General features: G+C 33.7%; 1 protein-coding gene across 2 annotated transcripts; it reads right to left on the reverse strand.

Annotated features, from left to right (window-relative positions):
- Positions 1 to 657: 657 nt before the first annotated feature.
- LOC128184289 (agrin-like) lies at positions 658 to 21632 on the reverse strand. 2 transcript variants are annotated; one of them, XM_052853721.1, is made up of 23 exons: positions 21418 to 21631; positions 19240 to 19330; positions 15972 to 16094; positions 15684 to 15821; positions 15451 to 15573; positions 14631 to 14795; positions 12831 to 12950; positions 12456 to 12581; positions 12137 to 12265; positions 9569 to 9697; positions 8743 to 8874; positions 7921 to 8055; positions 7390 to 7524; positions 6689 to 6802; positions 5599 to 5727; positions 5212 to 5340; positions 4829 to 4963; positions 4260 to 4373; positions 3871 to 3999; positions 3481 to 3606; positions 2670 to 2795; positions 1895 to 2026; positions 658 to 1497 (listed from the first exon to the last, which is right to left on the reverse strand). In XM_052853721.1, exons 1-23 carry the CDS (start codon positions 21488 to 21490, stop codon positions 1446 to 1448), a joined length of 2805 nt encoding a protein of 934 aa, XP_052709681.1. In that variant the 5' UTR covers positions 21491 to 21631; the 3' UTR covers positions 658 to 1445. The 2 variants fall into 2 exon arrangements, with proteins under 2 accessions (XP_052709681.1, XP_052709682.1); XM_052853722.1 differs by lacking the exon at positions 8743 to 8874 and having other exon boundaries at positions 21418 to 21632.
- Between the last annotated feature and the right edge of the window lie 1281 nt (positions 21633 to 22913).

Below are 22913 nucleotides of genomic sequence, written 5' to 3' on the forward strand. Positions count from 1 at the left end.
AGATTAAAAGAACGAGCTAAAACATGGATAAACTATTGTGTTTGCCTCTTAAGGTCAGACGTGACTTATCTTCCATTTTTTTTCTATTTTACCTATCTCCACAATGTGCAGATTTCCATTAAATAATTCCATAATTATATTTTTATGTTATATGGTACTTTTATACTTAAATATGAAGTGTTCAATTTAAAAGTTATACTATGGCTTTATTCATAAGCATTCAAATGCATTTTACATGCTATTTAAAGGAAATTTCTAAATATTCTAGCTCGGAAAATAGCCTGGTAATGTACTCAGAATTTTTTGGGAATTAAGAGGTTTAAATGCTGATGAGTAAAGAATAGTATATCAAGGAATATTATATAAAATTGAGGAACGTCTCGTGTGTCCTTAAAGGTTTGTTCTCTTGATTAAGTATCTTTGTTTTCCTTTTTCACAGACGATCCTGTTTGCTTTATTTTTGATGTGTATGGGTGATTTTCGTGTTGCTATGACGTTATTCTCGGCGTGAATTTTTTTTTCTTTTTCTTTTTTTTTCTTTTTCTTTTTTTTTCTCTTTTTTTTTTTTTTTTTGATTTTACCAAACTGTTCTTTATAATACAAATTCATTTTTTGTAGGAATTGTTTCCATTTTTCAAGAAGAACTCAAGACGATGAAAGAATTCAAAAACGATTTATTTTGCCGTTGTTGCTTAAACCAATGCACAATGGATGACATAAAATCGTTCTGCTTGAGTGATTGATGGACATGAAAAATAAAACGATCCTAACACGCCAAAACAACACAGGACTTTTGATTAGACTGCATATAGAATTCAACAGAGTCAACAGAATTTCAAACTTTCTCTTGCTCCATTTTACAGATAAGAATTATATTTCTCTGCTATTTCTAATGTAGCAAATGGTTTTATAATGTATTTTGATTATCTCATGATAGGACATTTACATTGCCAATTTTTGTATTTAAATATGCTTCTTGGGATTAAACTTGCATTGGTATCATGTACAAGACTAATGATCTTCAGTTTCACTTCTCTTAATAACTAGCCTTCTATAAACCAAATTTGGAATTATATTGTTCACTTAAACAAGAGTTTTGAAAACAAGCTCTAAATGAAAAAAAAATATTGTTCCAACATCATTTATAAAGATTTGTGCATAATAAAGCTACAGTATTCTGTTCTATTCTGTTTTGCATTTTACAATGTAATATGATAGCTGATGCGCAGTACAGTGTATTGAATTGCTTTATACAGACATTGTTATGGAAGACATAAAACAAATAACGATGAAAGAACAATAAAGCTTAGGTTAATGAGGAACTAAATTGGACATAATCCTAAAACGTGATGCGATAGAACGGTGGCTGTAGTCATTTTCGCTTAATAATTCAGTTTACGGCTCTCTTTGAAGTATATATGCGGATACAATTATACCGGGTATGTTTAAGATACAATAGCACAAGGACAGTCTCCTTTACAGGCAACGGATTGCTTCCTGTGAAGAAAAAGACGATATTTGTTAGGAATAAACATAACTTTAAAACATGCACACATTACACTATTAGTTCCTTTTTAAGAAAATGGTTGTTGAAAAGAAAGCAAGTATTGTCAGCTAAACGGACTAGATTTGAGAATACATGTAAAAGTGTGGTGATTGTTAAAGGCGTGAAACACGATGCAAAATTGGAAAAGTATAAGATCCTCTCATTTGTATTTTAAATATATCTCAAAGCAACGATCTTACCTTAAAATAATCTTATTATATAATTTTAGTTGTAGATAAAATTTGCAATTAATTCAAGTTTTCTTGGCAAATATTCTTTAAAAATATGACCAAAAAAATCAAAACTATATTTTCATGATAAATTAAAAACTTATTTAATTCCACTTACGAGCAACGAGCTTGACATTCGTTCCCATAAGTGACGCCATCGCTTCCACAAACTGGGTCAAGGTTGCGAGGACAAAGGCATGGTTTTGACTCGGGGCACGGACAGGACCCCGAACACTGTTTTACAGTGCCACTGGACAAAAAATTAAATAGGTCTCATTTAACAATCAAAACTATTTCTGCCATGAGTTAGGTCGCAACTTTGAAAGCAAAATTTACAAAAACAAAAGTTGTTATATAAATAGTGCCTGTTTGGGAGGGTAACTGTTAAAATTGACATCCCGAGAAAACCATTGTCAACCGACGCGAAGTGGAGGTTGACAATGGTTTTTTCGAGGGGTGTCAATTTCAACAGTTACCCTCCCAAACAGGCACTATTTATTTTATTATACTGAATGTCTTAATTTTAGAGAAAATTTTACTGCTTTATATAGAAATGATGTGAATTCCTCGGCGAACCGTACGCGCATAATTTACGCACATGTAACAATTCGTTACCCGTTGCCAAAAGTATTGCTAACGCATATGGTAACGGATTATCAACTGCGTCTAAACCAATCAGATTTCAGTATTTAACATGAAAGTATAATGATATAAAATGTTACGAGAATTATACATGTGTTATAAGCATGTAATCTTTATAAACTCATTGTTGTGTTATTTGGATCGTCGGATTTCAATTTACTTTATCTAAACTGAATTGAAGACATTTTGATAGATTAAAATTATAATGTGAATCAAAATGCATTGTATATAAGATGGACAAATTTACATACTCGCATTCTGCCGAGCATTCATTGTCGTACGTTTTCCCGTTCATTCCACATACAGGCAGATATATCAATGGGCAGGCACATGCTTTTTTGCAAGGACACTGTCCCTCACACTCGACTGTCTGAGAACTAAAACCAAATATTTTTTTCATAACACTTTAATTCGCACTTTAAAAAAAACAAATAAAAATTTCATATGTTCATTTTGAAAACAGACGCAATTCAAATACAATGTTAATATTTCACTTACAAGACAAACCGTGAACCCGGTCTTATTTTGTAGCCTTTATAGATAGCTAAAGTTATTAAGAGCGTCACAAATATTGTCATATTTATCAAACATAATGGTGCAATGGTACATTTCATTACGTGTTTGTTGTCGATTTCAATAAAATATTACTGTCTAAGACGTCATGGATACTAATGATATTGTAAAACACTGCTTAAAACTTACATCACTACCTGTATAAGTCTATAAGTTACTTTGTGTGTTAATTAACATCTGCTCAAAATGGCGGTCGCCTTAGCGTGTATTAATACTATTGATTTTATTTCTCGTTGATTGTGTACGACAAAGGCACCAAAATTGACAAAAAAATAATGGATTGGCAATTCTGATGTTATTATAGCATTTTCGCCTCAGAATTTATTAAAATTGATATTGTAGATTTTAAAAAGTACCCTTAACATCTAGTTTCAGGCAACTGAAATAAGACAAGTTTACATTTGATACCCGTTGTCTCACTTTCCCATCATAAAATTGATATCAATATAAAAATTTTCAAATTTAGCATGGCCCCGGGGTAGTACTCACGCGCATCTTGCTCCACATTCGTTGTCGTAACTCACTCCATCTTTACCACAAACTGGTCTTAGTATGAATGGACAGATGCAAGGTTTTCTACATGGACAGGTCCCGTTACATTCAATTTCTGCGTTTCTTTAAAAGAGAATAAAGCAAATTACTGTGAAATCATTTGAATTCGTGGAGACCAATTTCCGCGGATTCCAAAAGTAATTTAACATTAACCCATATATAAAAAAAAAACTAGTTAGCAGGTTAAAGGGATTTTTTGATCATAACCAAACTAATGAACAACTACGGAAAAAACTGCATTGCATATTGCTGTTGGTCACTGAATGCACGAAAATGTAGCTGTCCGCCAGAAAACACATTTTTATTAGTGAAAGAATATTAACTTACGCAGCTTCGGCGTTGCATTTATTGCTGTAAGTCTGTCCATCTGACCCACATACGGGGTTGTATTCTCTGGTACAGGCCTTCAAAGATGTTTGACAGGGGCACTGACCCTCACAAGCAACCGTCGCACCACTGAAAGACCAAGTAAAGAGTTACTGAAGAATCGCCGGGGGCAGTTTTCGCGGATTGCCATTTTTGTGAATAAACTTTAATGCATGTATATAAAAAATGACAGAGTTTCATTTGCACACATTGATGTCAAAGAGCTTCAGGATTTTATTAAAGCGGGACCCCTCAGTATTCATAATCTCCGAGAGCCAACAAAAAACAAAATTGAAATATTCTCGATTATGACGTTAAACAACAAAGAATATATTAATCAATCAATGTACCTGCATCCAGCGTTACATGCGTTGTCGTACGTTCTATCATCAGAGCCACAGACTGGGCTGTATATCTCCTGACATATACAAGGGCATCTACCGTCTTGAGCCACTTGAACACCGCTAAGATGAAAATTGTGTTGATTTATAGAACTCATTTCAAATAAGCTTGGCACAGTTTATTTTTGTGGATACAGTTTGATTCTAAATAAAATGTACCTCGTCAACAGGATTGATTTTGTTAAAATAGTTAAGGAGGCTGAGTGGTCAATAGATTAATCATCATATCTACCTTATACCTTCAGATTATGATTTATTAAGCTATACAATTTTATTTCGTAAAAAAAACGAAATGCATATATTTTACTTTTTGAATTTTTTCCCCTATATTTTTATATAGAGATCTTTTTCTAAAGAAGATCAAAACAGTCTAAAATAGGCTACAACCATCAGCCCTATTAAAGTAGAACAATAAGGAGATATTTTTTTTATCATTGAAGTGTTTTTGGTAACCAATGCTTTTACCTTATAAAAAAAATCTTTACGTGAAGTTATACGCAGTTGATATCGATACATACCTTTGTTGTGCAAGACATCTATTATTGTAGGTTTTGCCGTCCGAGCCACACACCGGGTTATAGATTCGGGGGCAGGGACGGAGGTTCCCCTTGGCGGTACACGGGCACTCTCCCTCACAGCCCAGGGTCTGACCTCTGTAAAGATGTCAAGATTACTTTATTTTACACAATCAATAAATCTTATGAATTGCGAAAGAGTACTGACTCCCCCCAACTTTAGCCCCCCCCCCCCTTCCCAACACACACACATACACCAAAAAACGGCGAGAATTTAGAGTTCATTTAATATTAAATTCTTCAATTAACTAATCAAATAAAAGTGAAAGTGATATTTTCTGGCATTGTCATTATATCTGTTGATTCGTGTGCTGTTAAGACCTTACGCCTGCTCCATCAGACATCTGTTATTGTACGTCCTGCCATCCGCACCACACACCGGGAGCATGATCCTTGGGCAGAGAGTAAGGCCGTCTCTACACGGACAGCTCCCGTCGCATCTCACTGTCTGACCCCTAAACGTAACATTATCGTATAAGCTCCATACTTATAAAACATCAAATACAAATTGTTATAAATTTTGATTTGTAATAGAAACTGTAAATTCAAAAAAAACCGGCCACGTATTTTTTATCATAATCTACATTTTGATCGCGAAAAGTCGCCGCAAACCAGTTTTGTTTTGTTTTGTTTTCGTTTGTTTTTTTTGTGTTGGTAAATTGCAATAAGGTCGCAGCGTATAAAATGGGTTTACATTATCCACCAATACTTACAGTAATTCAGCAGTACATTTGTTACTGTAGGTCTGTCCGTCTGATCCGCATACTGGGTTGTATTCCCTAGTACAGACCCTCTGGGTTCGTTGACAGGGACACTGACCCTCACAGGCGACCGTCACACCACTGGAGGAAAACCAGAAATGTACTCACGTTAAGTGAATGATAATGATAGTTACTGTAATGAACAAAAATTTAGGGCATCTTTCAAATTGTATGAGTGTGAACTATGAATTCTAAAAAAATGTTTGATTTTGTTTGTTTTTCAACGTAGGCGAAGGATATTTTCAAACACTTTTATTACATAAAAATAGTTTCACTTTTTTTCAAATTGAAAGCAACTGTTTTGGTTTTATTTTAATGTGGTCAGCAATTTTATTGTTATACCGCTATAAATATTCTTCTATAGTTATTTCTAACAAAAAGTACAACAAAACGAATGTTAAAAATTCAGTCCAACATAAAATTGTCAGACAGCTACGTCACAGCTACTCAATATGAATGTTCGCTATGGACTGTGCGACATGAATAGCTGGTGGTTACTTGTAATCATTCTTTCATCTGTTGTAACAAAACTGTTGTTGATAAGGATACGCGCAAAATGTGAATTGTTGAACCTTCAGACAGAAATGTGTCTTTGACCTTCGGCTTCGGGCAACATTGCTGTCTTCGAGTCCAACAAATCAGAAAATGCCATCATATACTCAGTCAATATTATAATATATAATGTTTATAATATAGTCTATATTATAAAATTGCAGTTGATGATTTATGGTAGTGGACAAATATACAATTAAACAGTTATCAATAGGCTTTATATATATATAAGGGAAAATAGAGTGAATTAATTTTACCTGCAAGTAGAATGGATTAAGGGCTACTTCGTTATACATGTATCAATAAATTCGCTATTAATGTGCAACTTCGCAATATACTTAAAATTTAATTATTAAGACATTAAAACATGAAGAATTTCGGCTGGGAATCGCGGGTGTTTCTCTATAAGCGTCGATTCTTTAGAAGCGTGATCGTTATAACCGTGCTTTACTGTGCATATAACCGTGTGTTACTGTTCATATAGCATTACCTGCACCGGGCGCTGCAGGCATTATCGTACGTAGTATTGTCCTCTCCGCAAACCGGCTTACTGATCAGCTGACAGAGACATGGACATCGTCCTTCTTGGAGCACCTGCACACCTCTTCACCATGAAATGACATTCATTTAATAGTATAAAAGAAATTACCCCTAAACATGCATTGAAGAAATAAAGCACAACAAAATGGACAGATCGTTATAGGGAATAATTCCCCAATGACAAGACGAAAATTAATTTTCCTGGCTCTCTTATTGCTAAGTTCGATGGGGCCATGGAGGCATGGGATATATGACGATTAATTGGTGCAGTGTAGACGATTGACGCATTCCCTCCACTTTTAGAATAATATTTTCATCTTGTAATTTCGATGCCATTTTCTTTATTAACTCATAACAGCATGCCGATAATTACTTCACAATCATATCCGGTTGTTTGCGTTTCTGGTCATTAAGATAATAATGCTTTGAATTTCATGTGAATAATAATATCAGGCAACTTAATAATGCATCTTTTCATTTACTGCACACGATGATCATTCAACAAAAAAATATAAGAAAGCTTGAATATTACAGTATAATTATTATTTCATGGTTAATAAGTTTTTCTCGATGAAAATACTGGTAAAAATAAAATAGAAAAAGATCTATCCTCACTCCTCAGAACTGTAATGTTAATTTCAATCTACATACCCTTGTTTAGCTAGACAATCGTTGTTGTAGGTTTTCCCATCGGAGCCACACACAGGATTATAGATTCTCGGACATGGACGCAGACCGCCCGTGACACTGCATGGGCACTCCCCGGAACAAGAAAGTGTTTGGCCCCTGACATAGATAGATAGATAGATAGATAGATAGATAGATAGATAGATAGATAGATAGATAGATAGATAGATAGATAGATAGATAGATAGATATGGATGCATACAAAACTAAACAAAGACTGTAATGATTAAAGTTCAGAGAGAGAGAGAGAGAGAGAGAGAGAGAGAGAGAGAGAGAGAGAGAGAGAGAGAATGTATGTAGAGTATTGTACTTGTCAAGGTATTCTTGTAAATTGTACAGTAGTTTTACCAGTTTTGAGTCAAATTTAAGGTGAGAGAGAGAGAGAGAGAGAGAGAGAGAGAGAGAGAGAGAGTCGTTTTTTCATCGGACTGGAATTAAGTCTGTACGATTCTTTAAATTGAATATTAAAAAGATAAACATGATGGCTTTTCTTACGCTTGCTCCAGAAGGCATTGGTTGTCGTATGTTTGCCCGTTCTCTCCGCATACGGGTAACATGATTCTTGGACAAGGCTGAAGGTTATCTGTTCCTTTGCAGGGACAATCTCCATTACAAGACACCACCTGGCCTCTGAAATGTTAATCTGATGTTAATGACAACATTTATTAATCATTAAAGTTGTGTTGGTAGTTTTCATGACATTTTAACTTCATTTTAATTAAGATTATTCCAATCAATTTTGTTTTTCGCCTTAGCATTCATTATATATTTAACTTTTATTCCATAATTTAATATTTCCACAGAAAACATCTGTTTTTATTAAAATGATGTAATAATTAACAGACCACCTTGTCCAACTAACGTTAACGTATACAGTTTAACATAAAATTAAGAATTTCTAAAGAGGATAGGATTGTCTTGACATTTTTAAACTTTATTTATTTCTTCAAACGAAGAGCTTTGTGTGAAGATTGAAGGAAATGCCTGTATTCAAATTTCAAATCTAAAATATTTGAATTTGTTTTTTACTTGTGAATAGTTTACAGTAAAAAAAATTATCATATTTAATTTTCAATGCAGATCTGAAGGGCTATTTGATGTACAGTCAGTCTCCCAGACGCCATTTCTTCAAGAAATTACATTCTATTGTTTAAATCTCTGAACACGATCGTGCCTGGCCGTCAGTAATTATTTTTTTACCGGAAAGTGAAAGTGAAATTTTCGAATTTTCGAATTTTTCCATTCAATGAAAGTATAGGGAATATAAAACTACTGCTGCGCAACTTAAGACATAAGATAGCACCCATGTATACTTACGCCTGCCTGGCCAAACAATCATTGTTGTATGTCTGTCCGTCGGCTGCACACACTTTGTTCATTATTCTGGGACATGGAGTCAAGGTTTCCTCTGCGCACGGGCACGCTGTTAGACAACTTATTGTTTGTCCACTATAATGACATTAAATAATGCACGGTACGTGATATTGGATGCACGATATATGTGATATTAGATGCACTATATTGTAATTAGATGCACGATACATGAGATATGAGTGCACGATTTTGTGATATTTGAAATGCAATTGGTAATCTTTCCTGTTAACAACAAAAATAAGCGGAACATTCTAACAATCGTTTACTTTCATTATAAACGTTCAGGTAATACGTGCTTTTATCCAAATAATTTTTTTTAAAAAATAACCGTTCATTTAATCATTCTTAAAATCTCGCTTTAAACATCCTCTGTTGAAAGTGATATTTAATATTGTACATGAAAGCAAATACTGTGGAATCATTTAATTTCGTGGGGGCCAATTTTCGTGGATTGTTGGTTTTTTGCTTGTTCGTGGGGATCTAATTTCGTGGATAAGTCAGTTTTCAGTTGTCTCGGTAGGTAAACCAAACCTTTAATAATTCGTTTTCGTTGGGGATTTAAATTCGTTGGCGAGGGCTACCCGCGAATAACACGATAATTGAGCCACCACGAATTCTAATCAGTCCACAGTATTAGACGCCCCCTTCAATAGGTTAAAAACTAAAAGAGCAAAGCATCATATCGATTCTACATTTGTAATTTTTGACAAAATCGTATTCAAAGTTGCTTTATTTGAGATTAGAACGTTGGATCGAGTGTTTCACTTACGCTTGTCTTGCTAGGCAGTCGTTGTTGTACGTTTGACCATCGGTACCACAGACAGGGTTCATAATACGGGGGCACGGCAGCAGAGAACTGGGGCAGGGACATTCACCCGTACACTCTATGGTTTGTCCACTAAGAAAAAAAATCTTTAGAATAACTTGTATAAATTAAAATAAAAAGCTGTTTTTTATGGTTCAACAATAAAATTCTTTTTTTCATTGGTTCATGTGGGTATGAAGATGACGAACTTTACCAAAATTTCACGAACTGAAATAAGTCCACAGTATGAATTGATAAACGTCATAAAAGAAATCATAGTTTACCAAAACAAAAACACCGCGTAAGAATATTTTCGATGGTCCCTAACTTCTTGACCCGTGTGAACTAACAAAGAAAGTATTTTACTGTTTATATTTTCACATTTTTAAGAGACTTTCCTCAATTGTTAATAGTTTTAGAACATAACCCAATTATTCAGCCAATTACATGTCCCTTATTCTCGCTAAGAATGCTGTCTTCGTGGTGAAGAATTATTCTTTTAATTTTCTCGAACACTGAAGAGTTTTTGATTGGTGGAAACTTTGAGAAAGGACGTTTCAGAAACTTTTCGTTGCGGGACACTATGTATACCCCTCCCCCTCCTCCATACACACAAATCAAAGTAAAGCTGTTCGTGAATTATGCTATTTTTAATCACAGTGAATTCGTGCAAGTTTCACACATTTAATTTTTTTCATTTTAAATTGCACATATTATTTGTCATCTTCACATGTTCCGTCACATGATAACATGTAATTTCCTGCCTTTTTCTCGCAAACACAGTTCGTGTTTTAAATAGCTGATATTAGCTATGTCTTTCAAACTGTTTGAGCAAAGTTTTCGACGCGAAGAGAGAAAACGGCTTTTACATGTATTTGGTTACCTTGTACAGATTTCAGGTATATCTTAAATCATGTGTATGGATTAAACAACTTAACACAATTTCAATATCCCATTTAATCAAAACCAATATTAATATCCTTTAAATCATATTTATTCTCATATGACTTGGTCGAAAGTCCACGTTAAAATACACGTGCTCGATTTTACTGTAAAGAAATACACCGGGCTCCATACTTATCCATTAAGGCACGGCAATATTTGGACACAATAGAGGGCGGTGTATTTTCCTCAAATCTTTGATTTGATTGGCTTGGGTTCTGTTCTAAGACAAGAAAGATCATATGAAGAGAAATATTCGTCATGAAGAATTGACTACGCTTTGATTCGCTCCGCTCCGCCCATTCTTCATGACGAAGATTTCTCGTCATATGATCTTACTGACGAAGAACAGAACTCAAGCCAATGAAATCACGTTTTAAAGAGATTGGCACTTGAAATAATAGTAATGCAATCATCCGAAAACCATATGGATATAAAGATGGGGATCTATTATGTTGGGGTCACATCTTTAAAAAAATTGAGATATAGCATGAAATAAGCTAATTTAAGGACAAAATTGGGGTTAATTTTTTCTCGACTTCTATGAAATGTAAGCTAAATATGCCAAATATATCGATAGAAATATCAAAATATTGCTTAAATAATTTATTTAAGAAATAAAGTACGAGTTTTCGTGAATGTTGCAGAATAACCTCCGAGGTCGAGAGATGTTGCTTTGAAATATAAAACATTTCGAGACCGAGGCGGTTATCCTGCAACATTCACGATAACAAGAACTTTATTTCTATTATACTAACAGCCCAGTATTTCTAAAGATTGTTCCTCCTATAGAGAGACGATCTAGGTCATTTTGACGGCTGTTCCGGGTAACCCCTTACGGTTTTGTTAGTAATGTTTCCATGTGTATCGATCAAAGGCATCACATGCAGACGACAGAATTTTTCTTTGGATTTTTAATACTCTTCACTTATTTATAAAATATCTTTGAATCATATTCCTAATATTCTAAGGGCAATTAAATACGATTATTAATACTATATGATATATATTTTATGCAAAAACACGCAGTGAAAATGTGCTAGGGAGGTCCTCGGAACAGCAGCATTGATCTCTTTTTAAAAAATAAAAATTTGAGGAAATACACATGGTTTTGACTGGAACTAACACGTGAAATTGACATGGTTTTTTAAAACTTTTTACGGTTTGAAGTTGTATTTTCATGATCAGTGCGAGACAAATAGGTATTTCTGATCTGATAATTTACTGATGACGTTCGTGGTAAATTAGAGAATAATGTCCGCGGCATCTCTTTGATCTCGGCAATAACTGTAGTAGAATGTTATTTAATCTACAATCGCGACATTATCTCTTGGTTTATCAACATTTTTTTATAAAGTTATCCGATTAGCTATGTAAAAATAAGTAAAGCTTCCCATAATGAACACCCAACTTTTCCTGAAATAAAGCTTACGATTTCTAATACAACAACTGAAACAGTTGAGTATATGTGTAAAAGGTGTTCTTGAAAATTGTACCATAGTTTAACAGTTTAGAGAGAGAGAGAGAGAGAGAGAGAGAGAGAGAGAGAGAGAGAGAGAGAGAGAGAGAGAGAGAGTATCAACTTCTCACGCTTGTTTGGCCAGGCAGTCGTTGTTGTATGTGTTGTTATCCGTTCCACAGACTTTGTTCATGATCCTGGGGCAAGGCACCAGATTATCGTTACACGGACACTCCCCCATACAAGCCACGGACTGGCCTCTAAGCGACAGAACGGAAATCAGTTGATCGATTAAGTCTTATTAGTCTGTGCATTTTGATTTTAATTTTTTTGCAATTATTACTCGACATTTAGATAGATAGATAGATAGATAGATAGATAGATAGATAGATAGATAGATAGATAGATAGATAGATAGATAGATAGATGCATTGCATTTTTGAAGCTTACGCTTGACTTGCCAGACAGTCATTGTCATATGTTACTCCGTTTGTTCCACAGACTTGTAGAATGATTCGGGGACAGGGTTTTAATTCTTGACAAGGACACTGGCCGTTGCAGAGAACGGACTGTTTTCTGCCATAGATAGAATGTTTCAGTTGATGCAGTTACTTTTATCACCACTTGTTGCTTGAATTATTGTAAACAATTTTCATTAAGAACTGGATTTTTTAGCCTCTAAATTGTAGGTAGTGGGATTTAAAAACATGTAACTACCAAGTACTATCATGGTATTGTAATTAAAATATTTGCTTTATCTCTTAAGTTTTTCATATCTTTTAAAGTAAAATCATTATGTATAATTAACTTCAGTGGTTGGCTTACTCGCACTTCGCAGAGCATTCGTTGTCATAAGTTTTGTTATTCGACCCACAAATTGGAAAATAATTCAATGGGCATGCGCAAAGCTCTGGACACTCTCCTCTGCTAACGATTTTCACACGTCTGGCAAATACAAAATAAAAATAACCGTCATAATTCAAACTAAATAAAAATTTCAAAGGATATATCATAACGCTTTGGACACTCCTCTGCTATCGACATTAACATGTCTGGCATGTACAGGAAATTGATAGTTAGTTTTCCCATATACAATAAGTCTCTTGTTGCTATAGCAACAACATGGTCTCCCGTTCTTAATCTACCCTGAATCTTCATTCATGTAGAAAAAAATGATAAACATAATATTTCACGTGAAGGAAGTTTCCAGGGTTTACTTCCATATGCATGTAAAACAACGAAAATGGAAAAAAAATCACACAATATTTAGAGTACTTCCTGTGACCCATCGGAAGTTACACCGATTCAAATAAAACATGTTAAATATATCTCCTTATATAGTTTTATCTTTCCTCCAAGTTTAGTTGTTCAAGTCTCAGTAAAATCTGAGTTTTCGTTGAGGCAAGGTTTTTGTTTTTTGTCTCGGGACTGGAAACGGACAAACAGAAGTGCTGAATGAATATAGAATATTGCCATTCTTGTAATTTTTGCAAATGAACATTACATGTAATGTTTACCACACGAATTAAAAGAATTAGTTAAAACACATTTAAATTAAGTAAAGACTTTATTTTTTAAACGCTTTAGATGAGAACCGAAAGAGGCGGTTGACGAAACTAAATCCGTTAAACAGTTATCCTTGTTTCTTAAAATCTTTGCTTCTTCTTCTTGATCACTTACAGTTTCTAAGATAAACATATCTACATACATAGAACTACAATCCTGCAAAGATTAGTTGTTGAAGTTTTTACTGTTTCTGAGATATCAAGAGGGCAAGGATTTTGTCTCGGGACCTGAAACGGACGAACGGGAGTGAATTTTGATAAATTTGAAAAAAGAGGACTTTGTCTATTATTTCTAAAAGTTTCAGGAAAATCTATTCAGTTGTCTCTGAGAAATTCTGCCGACAAAAAAGAGGGAAAGAAAGAAAGAAAAAGAGAAAGAAAGGCATTTCCATCACTATAAGGCCTTCCGTTAAAAACGGAAGACCTTAGAAAAGAATGTCGATTCAATCAAGACACTGAATTCATAAAAGTCATAAAAAAATCAAAGTTGCTGTGGAATCATTAGAATTCATGATGACTCGACTTAGTAGTATTCGTTGGTAGCCCTATCTACTTTACACGCGCGACAAAAACAAATTTATAGTTATATTTCTCATTGACGCATACAAGAAAATACACCCAGCGAATAAGTTAAAACAAAAATCAAAAAAAATAGGCTCTAAGAATTTAAATAATTCTTGAGTATGAACTCATTTGATAAATCATTTAATGCTGGTTGTAACGCGCTTTCTCTTTGGCTAAAAAAATAGTTTATACCGTATTAAGAATGTTGCCTACGTCATAGTAAGACTAACGTCAAAAACGTATCAATACGCCTGACGTTACGTTTGAATTTTGTACAATTTTACGTCATTTTAAAGGTCGAATGGCCGTTTTTATCTACGATGAAGAGTAAAAAAATTAAATTTTAAGCAATGAATTCAATATTTATTAGTTTTATACCATATAAAATGGTTTGAAACAGTTTATGCTTTTTTATAAACCGCTTCGCGGTATAAAACAAAAAAAATATTGAATTCATTCCTTAAAATATCATGAAAGAAAGTAATGTAAATCTTACTTGCATCTGGCCATACAGCTATTTCCGTATGTTTTTCCGTCTGCGCCACATACGGGAACTCTGTTCTTTTTACATCTACACCTCTTTGAGGGTCGACGAGATCCGGGCTTTTTGTTAGGTTTCTTGCTTTTCTTGGCCTTCTTCCAAATCTTTTTGCATTGCTTCCTACATTTGTACAGTCAATCTTTGGTATCTCGAACTTCAATATCTATTTCATTTCACAGTGTATATCTTTAAGTAAGTTAGAAGTACTGTAAACGTACTACATTTGGCTGTGTATTCTATTTAGCGTGTTTGGCGGAATGCGACTTCCGCTAAATCAAGTACATCACTGTATGCCATGCATATATGTATAAAAATAGTCACATTCAGGAATACGCTAATTTAAATCCACGCCAACTTGTTAAAAAACGAATTTCTGCCAAATATCGTACACGCCAAATATAATACGTTAAAAGTAATGTGGGTTGGGCTGTAATTCCTAATTATGAGACATATTTTACATATGCATAAAAATGAACTCGTACATCTATTTACTAATTGTCGACGTGTCGATCGCAGTGTTAACTAAAAACATACTTTTGAAGAACAGGAAATCAAAGCCACGTTGTATATAAAGTCTATATAACTGCATTATTTCTTCTAGATTTGTTTTATTTGTTCCCTCTTTTACCAAACGTATGACTGGCGTTTTTAATCTTTTTTTATATAACAATTCACGTTATCTCGCTCAATTACTTCGTTAGTTGGTTTATTGCATGATGAGATGGGTATAGTTTTACGTGTATTGCCATGATACGTGATCATAGATGTACAATACCTGCAGGGGTCGTAGCATTTGACTCCAGGAAAAGAGTTGCCGTTTGTTTGGCATACAGTCCGTGGTTTGGAGCAGTCGCAAACTGGACAAGGACATTGGCCTTTACATTCAATGGACTGGCCACTGTTTCAAATGAAAACCGAGAAAAAAATTAATACATATCTAAAATTAGAAGAAAATGAAAATGAAGTTTCAATGGAAAGCGTTTGATTCTGAAATTTCAGTTTATTTACCTGCATTTCGCCAAACATTTGTTCACGTAGGTTTTGCCGTCTTTTCCACAAACTTCTTTCTGTTTCTTCTTCAAGCATCTATCACAGGTCTTCTTCTTTCGACAAGGACACTCGCCCTCGCATTTAACCTTTTGGCCTCTGTCATAAAAGAATTATGAATAATCTTATGATAATTTACATTTGATACTACGGTATGTTTTTTTTGTGTGTGTGTTTTGTACTTTAAACCCTTTTCTTTCTTTTTCATTTCTTCATTTCTTTATTTTTGTTGCCGTTTTGCATACGTACGAGCACTTTGCATTACAGCTGTTGCTATAGGTCTTCCCGTCTCTGCCACAGACCGGGCTGTAATCGGCCGTGCATATACAAGGACCGCATGGACAGGTCTTATTGCATGCTATCGCTACCCCTCTTGAAAAAAAATAATTATTGACATTATCACTTTAAACCCTTATTAAATGTTTTATAATATTTTCCTCACTCCCTCTTTCAAAAACCAATCATCGCAAAAACGTATTTGAAAAGGTTTAATTTCATTGCATTTAAATAAAATTGGAGTATAAGGAGGGTAAAATGCTCAAGTAGGTTGGGTAAGAAATCAGAATTTTAAAACTAAAAATATCAATATACAGTGTGTCTTCATTGTTAAACACATTTTTAAATATATGTTGTTCTCAGTAATTGTTTACTTGGCATATCATCGATTTATGACGCTTACGAGGGTTGTCCCAAAATAGCGTAGACAAGTAGCGTTATTAAGTTAATCGAAGACAAAGGAAAATGAAATTTGTGCCACAAAGGGTTCAAGAAATTTCCATTCAAATAATGTTTTAAAATCGAATATTGTTTGAGACTAAATTAGTGAAATGCAAGCATGTTAGGTAAGAAATTCGACATGCGGCGCAATGTCAAAAACAAAAAGTTAAAATCAACATAATGAATTGAAAATTGGGCGGAAAAGTACTTTTCGAATGAAAAAATTCAAATAAAACATACACTGATATTTCATTATAATTCTATTATTTACTCAAAAAATTTTTTGGCTATAACAAAGCTTTTAAATATTTTATAGCGCGTTTTGTGACAAGTTGAAAAGTTAACTCGTCATAAAATGACGTTGTCAGTGTTTAGGGCGGCGCAACAGTAACTGATACAATTTTGTAAAGACAATGAAATAAATCCTAAGCGGCTTTGGAAGTAAATGAAATTATCAAAGTCGATGAGAAATGCGTTTTGTGAATAAGTAGTTAAACAACATGGAAAATATTTGAACAAGTATGATGACAATAAGTGGAAAAAAGAAACCTCGAACGAAATCAATGGACGTCAAAATGTTTAACGAGACATTTCGGTAAGACAGACGTTAGACAACAAGTAATACAGGGCAAGTTTGGAGCCGACAGATCGTTTGTACGTAGAAAATATTAAAAAACAAAACAAAACTAGAAATATATATTGAATGTGCACGCAGAGTACATGTTCAAAGATAATATTTTTTCTAAGACATTCGGAAATAAAACGTAAATGTTATCGTGATCGATGTGAAGGGTTTAGCAACAACGTAAAACTTGAAATTTTCGACGTCGCACATTGTCCCGCCTGACAAAACTTGTTGTTACTAATTATTCATTTTCTCGAGAAATAAATTAAGTACAAATTTGAACTTTTCAGCATTGTTTGCCAAAGGGTCATTGAAGAAAACATAGAAGTCTAATGAAATTGCAGTGGACAGATTATAAATTATGTGTCCTGTCTACATTTTTTTGGGACAACCCTCGTATATAAGTTTGATACTCGGAACAATTCATAATATGTGTTTATCATAAACAAGGACCAATTAAAAAATACGAAGACTTTTGCCAAAAAAAAGCTATTTTACTTAACGTCAAATTGTTACTAAACTTGGCAGGCTTAATTAATCAATAGTTTCAAATAATTTGATATCAAAAAATTAAATATCTTTCTTTGATTTTAAGAAATATTTAGATTTCAGTTCTGCAAATATGTTGTCACGGCGCACGGTCAAAATCTGTGTTACGTCAACAATAAACCATATACCAGTAACGTCGAACGTATTACGTGTATTTCTATGATTTGGACTTCGAACAAAAAAATATTAAATCCTCAAATGAAATATTTGTTATGATATTTTATGCACCCAATAACAGCGGGATACATTGTTTCGTTACATAGAAATCAGTTACTAAAGACAGATAGTCCTCTTTAAAACTGACTAAAAACGTGACATCCCCAGACGTCACCGCGCAACGTGAAGTACAAACAGTTACTGTATGAATTTAACATGGGGGAAAAGCCGATACAAACTGTAAAGATGTTCAGTGGTGCAATTAATACGTCGAAAATTATATGCAAATTTAAGTTTTACTGTAATACATGTTGTGGGTGTTGTGGTAGCTTTAATTTGGATATCAAACAAACCCAAAAGAAAACAGAATATCTGTAAATATTTGGTCAAATGAATAAGTAACGTTATCTGACGTTCAGGGTTTTCCGTAATGCAAACGAAGAAAAATACGGTAAAAAATGAAAACTTCGAAGAACTAACTTAAGATTTTTGAACAAATGTGATCAAATATGATGTCAAGTGGAATATTTTTTTCGTCCTAATTGTAAGATGAAACGCACAAGAGACTAAGCGTGATTTTAGAATGGGTAATTCTGTAAGTTTTGCGTGCGTCATCTTGACATTACTGTTTTGAACGTCACTGTGCTCCGTGGTGACAAAACATATTGTTAAAATCGGTAACAAAAATGTCTTTTCATAAAATGGAATGAAACTTCACAAATGAATAAAAAAAAATGTTGGTGCATTAATTAATTAGTTAGTTATGATTTTTTAAAAGAAAATATGAGAGAGAGAGTCATATTGTCTTCGTAATTTTTGATTGACCCTCGTATAGTTGTATTATTATTATGTTCAATTATTTTGAGATTTGAAAAACCATTTTCTACAAACAAAAGATTGCAATGACAATCCACTTAACGTAAGAAATTATTTTGTAACATGCCATTCTAAGGTTTCAGAAAAATTAAAGAAGTTATTAAACGAACCAGTACGGAAGCCCGTTGGTGCCACGTAGGAATGTGGCACCAACGGGCTTCCGTAAATCAGTGACTAAAGCAATCTCAGATAATTTTGAAGAATTGGTTTTAGGGTTAAATGCTGAATCCCACCTAAACTAGCTGTCAACTGATGTTTGTTTTTCTTTGAGGTCTTTAAAATCATTGGTCCGAATATACATGTACCAGTAGATTAAAATTGTTCAATTGCATGAATTCATTTTATTATAAAACAGTAGACAATGGTATGAATAAAAAGGTATTAAGAATTTGAAATTGTACTTAATATGTACATGTAATCTAATTAACCAATAATTAAGCATTTGCCATATCTTACACGACCATTTTCTTGGGGGGAGGGAGCAAACAGCATTTAGGAATCTTACAAAAAAAAATAGTTTCAGTGTCATGTGTTTAAATTGTTATCAATTCCTCTCTGTTTTTCTTGAAAAAAGTTCGCGGTTACAGTTCTTACTTCTTGGTTGCCTTGCATTCGTTTTTGTACGATTTTCCATCTTTTCCACAAACCGGGCCGTCATTTTTGTCACATTTCGATTTCTTTCTTCCTAGAATAAAAACAGTGTCAGTTTTATAATCTAAGTTGTCAATTCCTTGCAAAGACACGTTTCAATCCAAATGGTTTATAGCACAATAAACACTGAAAGGGCAATCTAAATTGTTTTGGAGAAAAAAAAAACTTGAATTCTCACGATTTTATTCTTAATTTACAACGCAATTAACGCCAATTCGTCGATGAGGTAATAGTAATTACATCGAGATTCGTTCTATACAGAAGGTTACTGCCTAGAAAACATTGTATATGAAGTTATGTGAAAATAAAATTCAAAAATGTTAAAACTTATACTAGTTTGCATTGTTTTGGAATTGTATAAAAATCAATGTGGCTCCGAATCTTGGAATAATAAGTTTGATAGCAACATCTATTGTTGTGCATATGTGTTGTAAAAAAAAAAAAAAATTATTTGATCAAAAATGAGAAAATGAAATTAACGAAATACTTAAGTATTGAAATATTGCAATATCTATATAAGCCTTTCTTTTCCCTCTTCTCATTGATGAAGCAAATTGAAGTTAATATCATCAAAATCTGAATTTAAGGAGGATGGGTGGTCAACAGACCTTCCTTAAATCTTTAGATAGTGATGTCTTAAGCTATAAGCTATTATAAAGTAAAGAAAAAATCCATGTATTTTACCTTTTAATTTTGGGCATTTTCCTATATTCCAATATAGAGCTTATACGGGGCTCTCTTTTTAAAGGAGATCAATACAATCTAAAAATGGCCATGACCGTCGAGTCCTCTTAACGTAGATATATAAATTTTTATTAAAGAGGTATAAAATGACATGTGGAGATAACGAACAGTGTTCAAAAGCCCAAAGGAAATATACAACACAGGAGAAGAGCAAGCATGGATCATCTCTAAAATAAAAAATAAATAGAGGTAGGATCAGGTGCCATGGAGAAGTGAGCATCCTCTGCTGACCGGTCACACTCGCCGTGTGCTTTTTGTCGTTATCGAGGAAAAACAGAAAAATACGTTGACAATTAGGGGATTAATTATTGTATAACAATATAAGATATGAAAATACCAGTATTTCTGTATGCCTGTTTAAAAATGATAAATCAGAGAGCCAATAAACCTGATTTCACTTTAAATGAATTTTCGGGTTAAGAGGCACTTGTAAAATTTTGGCTGACAGAATTATTACACTTTAAGTTTGTACAAATTTCAACCTTCATAATTTAAATGTATGTACACATGCGTAATCGTTGAAATATTTGGAAATGCATCTTTCCTGAACTTATTTCAACGCCGGATCTTGTTTGTTACTCAGAATTTTGGTTTAGGTTTTTTTTTCTGTGGTCAGCGTCCGGTCGCAACGGGACGGGATGGGGGGGGGGGGGGGGTTGCTCCCCATTCCTAGCTCCTAGTATTAAGGGACAGGAAATAAATAGATATACGAAACAAAAATCAAATTGCCCTCTTCCTTTTCATCAGAAGATTGTTGATTTGAAGAAAAAAAAATACTGAAAGACGATTTATGTGTTAGAAAAGGTATCTTAAATTAACTTACTGTACAAATTGAGAGCGTTTACTTTTAAAAATGATATTTATCTGTTCAAAATTCAAACGTAACGTCAAGCGGAATGGTACGTTTTTGACGTTGGTGAATTGTAGCGTGTCTTGTGACGTGCAAACCAGGTTATGCAAATTAACTACATTTTTTTTATCCAATCAAATGCCGCGTTACAACCAGAATTAAATTATATTAAAATAAATCAGATTACATAAGTATCAGCTATTGTAGGTTTAAATAATAGAATAATTCACCATGCAAACCCTGCTTGCGTCCCAACATTGTCATTTGAATTTATAGGACTGTATAATAAAAAAAATCGATTCCTAGTGTTATCACAGACAAATTAAAGACACTGAAAATTGTAAATACATGTCAATCTTTTTTCGAATTCTAAACGATTGCCATTTGCAACATTTTCTAGAACATTTTAAGATATAAGGAAAGTGCGTATTGATCTCACGCCTGATCATGGTGCAGTGTTGTCATTCAATGAACGGAAAAAATAGTTCCAATATGTACCAGGAAAAAGGTCTATTACAAATTCTTACCTTTGTTTTTCTTGCTATCACAAACATTAACAAAAACCAAGCAGACGATTAATATAATTATCAATGCTTTCATGTTGTACGTCCGACTAGTATGTTATAAACCTTAGAACGTAACTTCACGTATTCAGGAACGCAGTTTTGGCAGAATTTGGTTGACTAATTCGGGTAGATTATTTTATAGCAAAAGACAGCGTGAACAGGGCACAATAAATCAGATATTTATGAGCAGGTTGGAGGGTACTGCGTCGTAAAAACTTACGGACTGGGTGGTTATTTGTTGTTTGTATAGGATAGTTAGGACCGTGAGAATAAGAGAAAAATTACAGAGAAAATGTTAGTCAGAAATGAGTCAGAGAGGAAACTTTTAAGTAGTTCAATGGCATGTTTTTGTTGTTGTACGTATACACTCTCGCTGAGAGAGAGAGAGTTAAAAACTAAGTATATATTAGTGTTCATTTCTCGATTTATGTGTGTGTGAGAGAGAGAGAGAGAGAATGCATGGGTATAGCTAGAACTCTTTGATGTGCACGTTAAAAAGGCAAGGGGTCTGGGGGCCGCGCCATTAGGCGGCAAAGCCCTGGTGGGGGCACCGCGGAAGCTCATGAGTTTTGATGTACATCTGGATTTAACTACGTGTAATTATATTAAAAAAAGATGAGCGAATGATACGGGTAAAATGCCTTTATAAGGGTGGATAAGATACTGAGTTTTTAAAAATTTGTTTCTCAAGTGATGTGTACAATGTAATTGAAATAACATTTATCTGTATTGGTTGTGGTCACTTTAGTCTGTATCAATCTCTTTAAGTAAAAAATAGCTCTGTCTAAAGATAAGAGGAAATGTTTAAATATTGATACTAAAATATTTGGTACTTGGTTGATATTTGGATTTTTCTTTACTGTTAATAATAGTTTATAGTTAAAACATTGAATCCAAAATATAAGGCGTTGTGTAATTTATTGACCACCCATCCTCTTTATATAACTATAACACTTAGAATATTTAAACAATAAAATGCATTCGTCGGTGATTCATGCGGGATATGCCAGCGTTAGCGGGTTTTGAAGATTTTTTTCTTTACAAAATGTTAATGTGTGTGCGTGCGTGCATGCGTCCCTGCGTGCGTGCCACGGAACTGATCGCGGGTACAGATTGTAGATAATCATTTGGAAGATTAAGATTAAGTAGATAATTATTATTTTAGACTTATAAGTCTGTATCACTGATATATAAAAGTCTTTTTATGAAAGAATGTGAAAAAAGTATGAAAAAAAAAATAAAATTCACCCACCCACTCCATTTTTTTTTTCTAATCAGGATGAGAATCTAAAAATTAATTTTATGTGGCCTAAGAGTGTTCGTGCGTGGTCAACACTAATAATTAAACTTCTCGATATCTGAGAATCATTAAATACGCAGGTGAAAAGTTCGATATGAACGTAAAAATCATTTACTTATTAAGAAATACAGTTAATATAACGATTTGCTTTATCAGC

Source organism: Crassostrea angulata, chromosome 5 (assembly GCF_025612915.1).
Source record: "Crassostrea angulata isolate pt1a10 chromosome 5, ASM2561291v2, whole genome shotgun sequence".
NCBI classification, from domain to species: domain Eukaryota; kingdom Metazoa; phylum Mollusca; class Bivalvia; order Ostreida; family Ostreidae; genus Magallana; species Magallana angulata.

What these genes read in the sequence shown, in the direction of transcription:
- LOC128184289 (XM_052853721.1), bottom strand. Translation starts at nt 21,490, where the DNA reads ATGAAAGCATTGATAATTATATTAATCGTCTGCTTGGTTTTTGTTAAT. An exon ending in GATTGTCTAGCTAAACAAGG is followed by an intron (nt 6,803 to 7,389) that starts GTATGTAGATTG and finishes TTCATGGTGAAG; the next exon opens with AGGTGTGCAGGTGCTCCAAG. An exon ending in GCATGTAACGCTGGATGCAG is followed by an intron (nt 4,000 to 4,259) that starts GTACATTGATTG and finishes TTGGTCTTTCAG; the next exon opens with TGGTGCGACGGTTGCTTGTG.